This window comes from Solanum tuberosum, unplaced genomic scaffold (assembly GCF_000226075.1).
Source record: "Solanum tuberosum cultivar DM 1-3 516 R44 unplaced genomic scaffold, SolTub_3.0 scf00012, whole genome shotgun sequence".
Classification (NCBI taxonomy): Eukaryota; Viridiplantae; Streptophyta; class Magnoliopsida; order Solanales; family Solanaceae; genus Solanum; species Solanum tuberosum.
Genome location: NW_006238937.1, coordinates 3,218,887 through 3,229,219, shown reverse-complemented (window position 1 = coordinate 3,229,219; position 10,333 = coordinate 3,218,887). Strand labels below are relative to the sequence as shown.

Genomic DNA, 10,333 nt, shown 5'->3' with positions numbered 1-10,333 from the left:
CTATTGGTTTTGCTCCATTCTTTAAGCTTTGTTTTCAACATCTTTAATTTTTCAGCCAGAATATATCCTGGTGTTCCATTCACATTGAAGGATTCCCACCACTCTATATAGCAAGATAACAACCTTCAGCTACTACAAGATCTTTATCAACCAATGAATGAGCCTACTTTACGCACTTCTGCACTAAGTAGACAAGGCTAACTACAAGCAACCAAGGCATCACCTGCACCCTCCAATCCAATGACTCTAGTTTCGAACTGTGCGCCAAGTCGACTCTAAGGAATTTCTCGATTATCACAATGTAGCATTTAAAGCTGTACTTCCAAATATATGGCAAAAAGTAGTGGGGACAAAAAGCATTCCAACATAACCATCTATCTACTTTATTACTGCAGAACATAATGGTTTTGGTGTCACCATATTGCAAAGGACTGAAAATGTTATTTACCAACTTGCCATCATGAAGTTTCAACTAACCTCAACATTAGACGTCACTATTTGCAAATATACACGGATGGGTAGGAAAGAAATGTAGCTCTCTCGGTACTATCTATATAAACGGAACTTTTCTCCCCAAAGCAGTAGCTGCCTAGCTGGGGACTTGGTAAACTCTGGTCGGGTTTCACATTTATTGTTCGCAGATGACACTTTAGTTTTCTGTGATTTTTATAGGTCTCATTAATTAATTGGAATACTTGGTATATGTATTAAACATGGTTTCAGGTGGTGTCAGACCCTAAGATCAACATTAGAAAGGGTGAGATCATACAAGTTGGAGATGTGGAGGATATTGAGATTCATGCACACGTTTTGAATTGTAAGGTTGGAACTCTCCCCACAACATACCTTGGTTCTCCATTAGGTGCTTTAAATAAAGACCAAGTTGCATGAAATTTGGCTATATTGCTTGGACTCTCCAAAACTGATGCCGCACCAGTGTCAGATTCTTCAAGAATATCGCAATTTTTTAAGAGTCCAAACAACATAGGAATTTGGTACTTCAGAGGGTTGAGAAAAGGATTGTAAGTTAGATGAAAAGATATTTATCCAAAGGAGGAAACAAAGTGCTTATTAAGAGTACACTATTGAGCATTCACACATACTTCATGTCTGGCTCCAGTCAATGTTACAGAAGAACTGAGAAGATTTCAAAGAAACTTCCAATTGGATTCGGCAAACGGGGCAAGGAAGCTTCACTTGGTGTGGTGGGACTTGGGAGACTTACAACTTCTATGTATTGGGGTGGCCTTGGGCTAAAGACTTCAAGGCTTTCAATACGACATTATTAGCTAAATAGTAATGGAGATTTTGGAATATGCTTCGTGGAGGGAGATGATAGTGGAAAAATATGAGGTCTTGGAAGGAGTTTTTGGAGGACTGAAAATATTAGTATGCCTTATAGATGCTGGTTGTGGAGGAATATTTTGAAGGGATGGAAAGTACATTGTTTTGTGTCTTTCAAGTAAGGGGGATGGGAGAAGATTAAACTTTGGGAGCAAAGGTGGGGTGAGGACAATACATTAAGACGTGCATTTCCAAACAAATTTAGAATGTCATGCAAAAAGGAGATGACAGTCCAACGTGTCCGGATGATACAAGATGGAGAAGTGTTTGGATTGAGGTTTATTACAAACTTTCATGACTAGAAAGTGGCAGAATTCCAAAATCTAATAGAGTTGTTTCACAATAAAGGAACTCGGAAGGATAACCATGATGTATGGAGGAGGGACCAGTGAATAGTGTGGTATTGTTAGTTATTAATCATTGTATGAGAAGCTTCTGGTTAGGGAGCAGTGTTTTCAAAGGCGCGGTTAAGCCCTGATGCGAGGCTCAAAGTGTGTTGAGCGCTTTGCCTCGTTTAATGTGCATTTCAGTGTTGTCATCAAGGTTCTAAGGCATACTTTTCCTTGCCAACGAACCTCTTATGAAGAGGCAACACTAAACAATTGATATTTCACCTTATCGTAATTATTTTTCAATTTCTTTGTTCATATATTTGTCATTCAAGGTTATATATTATTACTCTTGGACTTAACATATACATTTGTATTTTTTTCTCCCTTTGCACCTTTATTTATTAAAGCCCGTGCTTTATTTGCGCTTAAGGCCCCAATGGACCTTAGAGCTTTTGCGCTTTTTGCTTTCGATAACACTATTAGGGAGGAGGTCGCATGTCCACATAGTTTGCTTTGGACACCTAAGATATAGAGAAAAAATGTGATTTTTTTTTATGACAAGGGAAACCCACAGCCGCTACCCTTTGGGTGCGCAAATGTGATTCTTCACTTGACTAGCTTCAAGAGGAGCGATATTGATGGTCAAGAATCTAAGAGAAAGGTTACTTGCATTAGTTGATACTTCATGTATAAGGGCTCGAGTGAACATGTTGACTATCTACTCCTTCATTGTCCGGTAGCCTAGAGGTTATGGTGAGAATTTTTGTGTTGGTTTGGAATGACTTAGGTGGTGCTAGACACTATAAAGGATCTCATGCTCAATTATAATTGTGATAGGTGGAAGAGAAGATGTAGGGTTTGTGCACCCATGAGAATCTTTATGTATGGAAGATTGGGTGGTATCTTTCATTAGGTTTTGTCTATTTTTCGGTGTACTTCTTGTATATGGGTAATTTTGTGCCCAGACATTATCAATAAAATTATTACTTTATCAAAAGAACAACAATCAGGCCTTAATCCCAACTAATTGATATCATTTAATTGGATTATTTCTTTCATTATTCTGTTATAAACTAAATCAAGATTGATTGAGAATGTATGTTATTTGACACGACTTTCTAACCCATTCTACATCATCCCTTTCAACACCTTCACTCACGTTGCACCTATGGACTGTTGCATATAGAGTAATATAAAGACCTCCTCTTATTTTATCCTCCATGTATAATTCTTGCACACTCTTTTAGATGTGACTATTTAAATCTTGCCAGATTACTCAAATCTTTTATGACACAAATCTACATCCGCATATTTATAACATTCATGTTAGGAATATGTTGACCTTTAGAGGCCTAACATGCAGTCCAATATGACCTTGCTGGTCTCACAGCCATTTTATAGACTTCCTTTTAACTTTGTTAGGTATCTTATCACATAACATTTCTTCATTTCCATCATTGCAACTAAATGTTGCATGTTACATCTTCATATATTATGCCATTCTCCTAAAATACTGAGACTCAATATCTGAATAGTTTGTATTTAGGAACCATACTTCCATCTAATCTCATTCATTTGAGACTTGATATCTAACAAATTATTAATCCTTTGTCTTCAAGCACCCTGAGCCACATTTTATTTCTCTAACATCTGAAAATTTATATTTCCGCCAGACTATTAGTCGCTAGAGACTAATATTTAAATGTGTTTAGATATTCGACTACATGTGCATATTTTGTTGTTCAGGTTAAAATTTCCACAATTATAGTAAAAAATCACTATTTTCTCATGTTGAATCAGGTAGGAATATATAACCCTTTTAGTACTGAAATCCTATTATACAGATAACCAAATATGAGCACAAGAAGTTTTTTTTTTTTGATGAAGTAATTAGTTCTATTGCAGGCATCAAGTAGATGCATAATAGTTACAAAAGCTTAGTAGCAAAAGGTCAGCTCTCCTTTACATTGTTAATCAAGAGTCAGGGAGTTGACAAAGTTCAGAAATGAATCAGGGGAATCTAGAGGGGATAAATAAACCCAACTATACAAAAACATGAGGCAGTTAGCAATTGGTTTGATGTAGAGGGACTCCGATTACAAGGATATTCAACTCTGGAGAGCCTTAACAATTTGGAGGTAGGAGAACATTAAACAGCTTCTAATCCTACTCTACAGTCAGAAGGGGTGTTGTGCAGAATGATTCTTTGATTTGTAGAACAGAAAGGCACAGGTAATTCTCAGCTGTGTCAATCACGAAAGCCGAAGCCTTTTTTATAAAGGAGTAAAAGGAATTTTCAGCTGCTGATATTTTGCTACTACAGTGCCCACAAGAATTTCCGTTTTGCACCTTTTTCCTTTGTTGTGTGTACGCACTCAGCTCCCATGAAGAGCATTCTTACTGCTGAGGAATTGAAGAAAAGAACGATAGTGGTACCAGGTGGCAATTCTTCATTCATAAAGAAAAAGGGGGAAATGTGGGCCTTATGCTTTTGCATTGCATCAGAAATGTGGAACCTAACGCTTCACACCAAGAGCTAGCTGGTTCATGAGGAAAATGAAGGGGGGAAAAGAGAGAGAGAGACAATGTACTTCGTGAATAAATTTGCCTAGAGCACAAATGAATTCATAAAATGAGAAAACAAAGCTTTATCGTCACTCTTAACCAAACAATATGAAGTGTAAAATTAAGCTCATACCGGTTTAGACCATTGAATCTCAAGCTCCCACAGTTTCAAAAAAGAAATATTTCTAAATACAAGTCTATGCAAAATCAGTATTACTAAAAAGAAAAAAGAGAGATAAATCATTATGTGAAACTAGACTTGTATACAATAATGAATAAATCATCAGATGGATATGTCAGCTCGCAAGGAAAATAAACCAATCATATTGATTAGATAATCATCTGTAGACTTCAACCAAGCTAAAATTGGCTTGGTATACTAGGTCCAAAAGTTAAAAATCAGCAAAAAGACATCTTGCTGGCACCTTGACTCTCATACAATATCCAGAATATAACTGGGCAATAGCCTATAACATAAATCTGCTCAAAATTCATTTACAAATTCTAACAAATATAAGAAACTCAAGCTCGAAAGTTTTAACATATCGTTCAGCAGACACTATTTTTCCAGCTCATTCTAGTGGTAGCAGTTGAAAAAGGAACAAGATATTTCTTCCAGCTTACTAATAATAAGCCTATAATCCTGAAGCTTAGCATATCTAAAATATTCATTCATCTCAAATAATCAATTGAGGATTCCATAACTATTTACATCTAGGTCAATTTCAGAATATATGTATATCCACCATGACAGTATAAAAACCTTGGATCCATCTCTGTGATGGATCAAGGCATAGGAAATAAGATTTAAGAACAAAAGTAGTAAAAGTCATCATACCCTAGCGGAAATGGTGGGGGTGGGGTGAACATGATCGTCGGAGATGACAACATAATCGGCCAAAACGACGACGTTGTTATGGAGTTCTTCGGAAACGCACTTGGTACCGGTCGGCGGCAGACTCAACCATATTGCTTCACCCTTGTGCAATAAACACAGAACCATCAACGGCACCGCAAAATACATAAATCTTGGCACGTTGCCACTGTCCCCCATCATTTCCTTACTTGTCTTTCACAATAACTCTAGCTCTTGATTCTCTATTCTATAATACACTCTCCGATCTTTGCTTACCTGGGCCTGGGGGCGATGTAATTCTATTGCTGTCATTCCGACCCTACACCTGGATATGGTCCATTTGCACAAATAGCCTTTTTTTCTTTTTCTTTTTTGAAATGTTTTTTCCATGATTTTTAATAGTTTTTTACAAATATAGTTAAGAACCAATTTGGGTTAGATGATTAAAAGTAACCATCTCAACCTCGTGTTTTGTATCTTGTCCTCCATTGTAGCCACTCTCACATTGTCTCTCATGTCCTCATTCCTACTCATATTTCTCCTAGTACGTCCATACATTCATCAAAACTTCCTTATTTCAACAATTTTCCTTTTCTGAACTAGAAATAACAGCAAATCCTTTTTTCAATGATATTCCACGATCAAAATAGTCGGTCGAATTCCGTGAAACTATGTCATAGAAGTTCATTGATATCTTCTTTTTATAAAACAAATCGACTTTGATTCTTGAATAACCCACATCACTTTGCTTTTGTTGGAACACAAGATTCCTCTTTTATGTGGAAAAGGCAGTATCAATAATTTTAGCTTCAAGAGAACAACAACCATCCATTGCGAGAGTCGAGAGAGATATTAATTTTAAATATGTTGTTTTATGTCACTCGATGACTTGATTGAGACATTCTTGTTTTAATACGTGAAGATGGTGATGAATCATTCTCATATATTGCCAGAATCTTTTCGATTGTTCTCTAGTTACACTAGATTTGGATAAAAGAATGGGGTCAGTGATACAAGAGCATTTTTCAAGTGAGAGTTTTTTACTAGTCAACACTTCACCTTATAATACATAGTTGGTCTAACTACCACGGAGTAAAATTAAGTTTTGGTGGCACCTTCCTATCACACAAGACTCTAGATGTGAGCCTTTATTTCATCTATTCAACACCAATATGGTGGGTGACATCCTTGTTAATCACCCCAGTTTACTTTGATAATAGATTCAAGATACTTGAACCCTTTAGCCTCAAGGTTTGCCTCCAAACCTCCAACTTAACATTTACTTCATCAAGAGTCTCGTCAATAAGAGTTATGTCATCCACAAATAACATATGTCATGGCATCCATCATTAAAGTAAATAAAAATGGTCTAACATTTGATTCCCAATGCAACCCCATGAAAACTAATAAGCGCTCCGAGTCTCTTCCCAAAATCCTTATCCGAGTCTTGACACCCTCATACATATCGTTGATCACCTTAGAGTATGCCACATATACACATCTAGCCTCTAAACATCTGCATAAAACCTCTTTCAGGACTTTGTCGTAATCCTTTTACGTATCATGAACACCATTGATAACGTTTAACTACACATGTAAATTCAATGCCTAGACGATCATTTGCAATATATAACCGAGCGAAGAGTTGGGGTCGATCCCACAGGGATGAATAAATACATTTCACCTTAAAATGTATTTTATCTTACTAGAAATTCATACGCTGATATAATTTATGCATGTAAGTGAAGTAGGAGGGGGGGTTGAGTAGCAATTCGAACACAAGATCTGAACGCTTAGTTTATCACAAGAAGTTTACAATTATAAATCTTAAAATATGGGTTTATCACAAGTAATTGGAGACTTTTAGAAGTGTACTAGTATGGGCTATAATGTTGCAACTTGGACATTACTAATTTCTAAATTGAGTTTAATATCAATGGGTAAGCTAGATCATAGGTAATGAAAACCATTTATCAATCAACTATCACAAATCATGTGGAATCTATCAAACCCCAACATGTAATACACTACAATCAATCTAAGACTTTAATTCAACCAAACTATTTCAAGATTCGCCTGTCAAATGAATTAAATCGAGTCATTATTTGTAACATCCCGCTTTAGAAAGAGCTAAATTTAGAAAGCGCTAAATTGGAAATAGCTAAATCTGAAATTTTGCAAGTTATGCTTACGTTGTGAGTTTTGGGTCAACTTCAAATGACCATAACTTTCAGTACAGGATGAGTTAGGTGGCCCATAAGATATCAAATGAAAGGTCTTGGAATCCTCTTTCCAATGCCACCGAGTTTTCTTAATTTTGAGCTCGTATGCAAGAGATATACCCATTTGAAGTCAGGCTGGCCAGTTAAGGAAAGTTACCCAAAAAATATGAGGGGTATTTTTGTCTTTTCCTTACCCATTTAGATTAATTCGTTTTTAGTAAGGTTTTAGGGGTCTAAACTGATTTGGTTCACTTTTACAATCCTAATCTACGCTTAGGGTTTTAGAAGAAAGTTCAAGAAGAGAAAAGAGGAGAAAGGAGGGAAGATTGAAGGCATTCATCAAATTCTTGAAAGTTTTGTTGCGGAATTTCGCCAAGGGTTTGATCCCTAAGAGGTATGTGAGTTCTCATAGTGTTGGGTTCGTTCACCCACACACCAATCATGTTATTTTAGCGCAATTTCGTTCTCAAATATGAAGGATTTGAGTTCTTGAAGTTTTGCTTTCGTTCTTGAATTAGGATGTGTTTGATGAGTTCTTGAGATAATCGTATCGAGTTTGTGAGTCATTTTTTAGTAGATTCTTGTGTCCTTGTATTAGGTAATTGAATATAAGGAAAATTCGAGAAAAGAAATCAATTCAAAGTGTTTTAGGATCAGAAAACGAGAAGAAAAAATTATCGGATAGTTCTGGGGGAGGGGTGGGACGGCGCCCCAACAATGCGCCAAAAAGTGTTCTCTGAAGTTTATGCGTTGGCTCCCCGTGCCAGGGTCGCCTGCCCCCACCCTTTTTCCATCGTTTACTCTGTTTAAGTTGTTTTAAGTTATACCCTTGATCCCTACTTATTCTAATCACTCCAAACTACTTCTAAACATCTAGAAATTATTCATAATATGGATCATAACCTTGAATTCATAATTCAAATTCAAGGTAGAGCTAAGAGTCAAGTCTTGAGAGTTCTTTTGAGTCTTTGAGAAGTCTTTTTCAATCCGTTTTAAACTTGTGTTACGACTTGAGCATTTGAGTTTGAGGAAGAGTAGAGTAGCATTCATTTTCTTTAAACTGATATATGGGAACTAAGTATTCCCAAGAGTAAATGTTTTTACATTTAAGCAGAGAGGAAGCACCAATTTCCAAAAGAGTTCATGAGAAGTTTTAGTACTATCTCTTTTAAGAGAAAATCTTTTGACTAATGATCTCAAAGTTGAGGAAGAGGAAATGTTTTTATTTAAAAACATATGAGCTAAGTTATATTTTTGGGAGTAGTATTGAGCACCGATATAAGGGAGGGTTCTAACAACTCACAGCCCCTATAAACCATGTAGCTAACGTGGGTAGAAAGGGTCATACTTTTTAAATGATTCCTTTATTTGTTTTTAGTATAGACTAGTGGATCCACTTGGTTGAGGAGTTCTTTATCCCGACAAGGTATAGGACAGTTCTGGCAGTGTGAGCTAGACTATGTATCATCACATAGCTCATAGTGATGGTTGTCGGTTAGAGAATCTCCCAAGAAGAGTTTATTTTGTAATTTTGCATACAAACTGAGTTATATTGTATTTTTCAATACATTGAGTTGTTATCTATTGTCTTAAAAGCTTTTCTTTATATCGCATTATCATTATTGCTTTTATATTAAAAACATTTGAGTTGAGTTGAGTTGAGACGAGGTAAGTTGTTTCTTCAGTGCCAGTTCAAGCTTATGTCATATTTTAGATATCCCCTCACATGCTCGTATATTCCATGTACTGACGTCATTTGGCCTGCATTTTTTATGATGCAGATACATGTAGCTAGGATCAACATCTAGCGCTTCGTTGATCCAGTTGAGTTCAAGAGTTGTTGGTGAGCCTCCTTGTTTCTGGAGGATCCCTTATTTACTTTCAGTTACTTCAGTTGTTAGGATGATCGGGGGTCTTGTCCTGACATCCCTCATAGTATTAGAGGCTTCATAGATATATAGACAGTAGTTCATGAATCTTGTTCATTCCAGTTTTTATGTTCTAAAACTTGAGTTCCCTATTTGGCCAGTTGAATGTTTCTTTTAAAACATTATGAGTTTATTATCTGAGGTTATCTTTTGAGATAGTTGAGTAAAGTTGTTCTTTTGAGTTCATATTATTTATGAGTAAGCCTTCCACTATGAGTTAAGCCAGACCAAGGATTTTTTTGGGGCCAGCAATGGTTCTCGAGTGCCGGCCACATCCATGGTGTAGACTCAAGGTGTGACAAACTTGGTTTCAGAGCACAAATTTCAAGAGTTCCAGGGTGTTTATGAAACAGTGTCTGTTGAGTCTTAGTTATCAGTGTGAAGCGCGCCACATCTATAATTAGAAGGTTGCAACATTTAGGAACTATCTCACTTCTTTCATACTCTTTTCGTGCGATAAAGTTCATCTCTATAAAGTTTCCTTCTAATTCGTGTCTGCGCGTATCTTTCAGATCATGCCTCCAAGAAGAGCTGTCCAAGGTCGTCCTGCTAGGAGAAATGTTGATCCACATGATCAAGGGGTACCAGTGCACCAGAAGTGCAACCCCAATGAAAGGTCACTAATGCTGAGTTCTAGGAAGCTGTGTGGATGTTGAGCCAAGTTGTGACCAACCAAGCTGGGCAACAAAGAGAGAGTCAACATGATGTGGCAGATACGTCAAGGATCCATGAGTTCTTAAGGATGAATCCTCCCAACTTCACCGGTTCAAGTGTCACTGAGGATCCAGAGAACTTTATGGAAGAACTAGAGAAGGTTTTTGAGGTTATGGATGTTGTTGATGCTGAGTGAGTGGAACTAGCTACATACCAATTGAAGGGTTACTAGAGTTTGATTCGATCAATGGAAAAAGAGTAGAGCTGAGGGTGCACCGATTGTGAGTTGGGCTATGTTTGAGGGTGCCTTCATGGGGCATTTATTTCCCCTTGAACTAAGAGAGGCAAAGGTAATAGAGTTCCTCACACTTAAGCAGGAATCATGAATGTGCATGAGTACAACCTCAAGTTCAGCCAACTTTCCCGCTATGC

General features: G+C 36.9%; 1 protein-coding gene across 1 annotated transcript in view; it reads right to left on the bottom strand.

Moving 5' to 3' along the window:
- LOC102603565 (transmembrane emp24 domain-containing protein p24delta3-like) overlaps positions 1-5,449 on the bottom strand; it is an 11,078-nt gene extending 5,629 nt beyond the window's left edge. The window contains exon 1 of the mRNA XM_006339866.2: positions 5,080-5,449. Coding sequence (XP_006339928.1) covers positions 5,080-5,298 — 219 coding nt within the window. The 5' untranslated portion in view covers positions 5,299-5,449. The remainder of the gene's footprint in view (positions 1-5,079) is intronic.
- Positions 5,450-10,333: the final 4,884 nt, after the last annotated feature.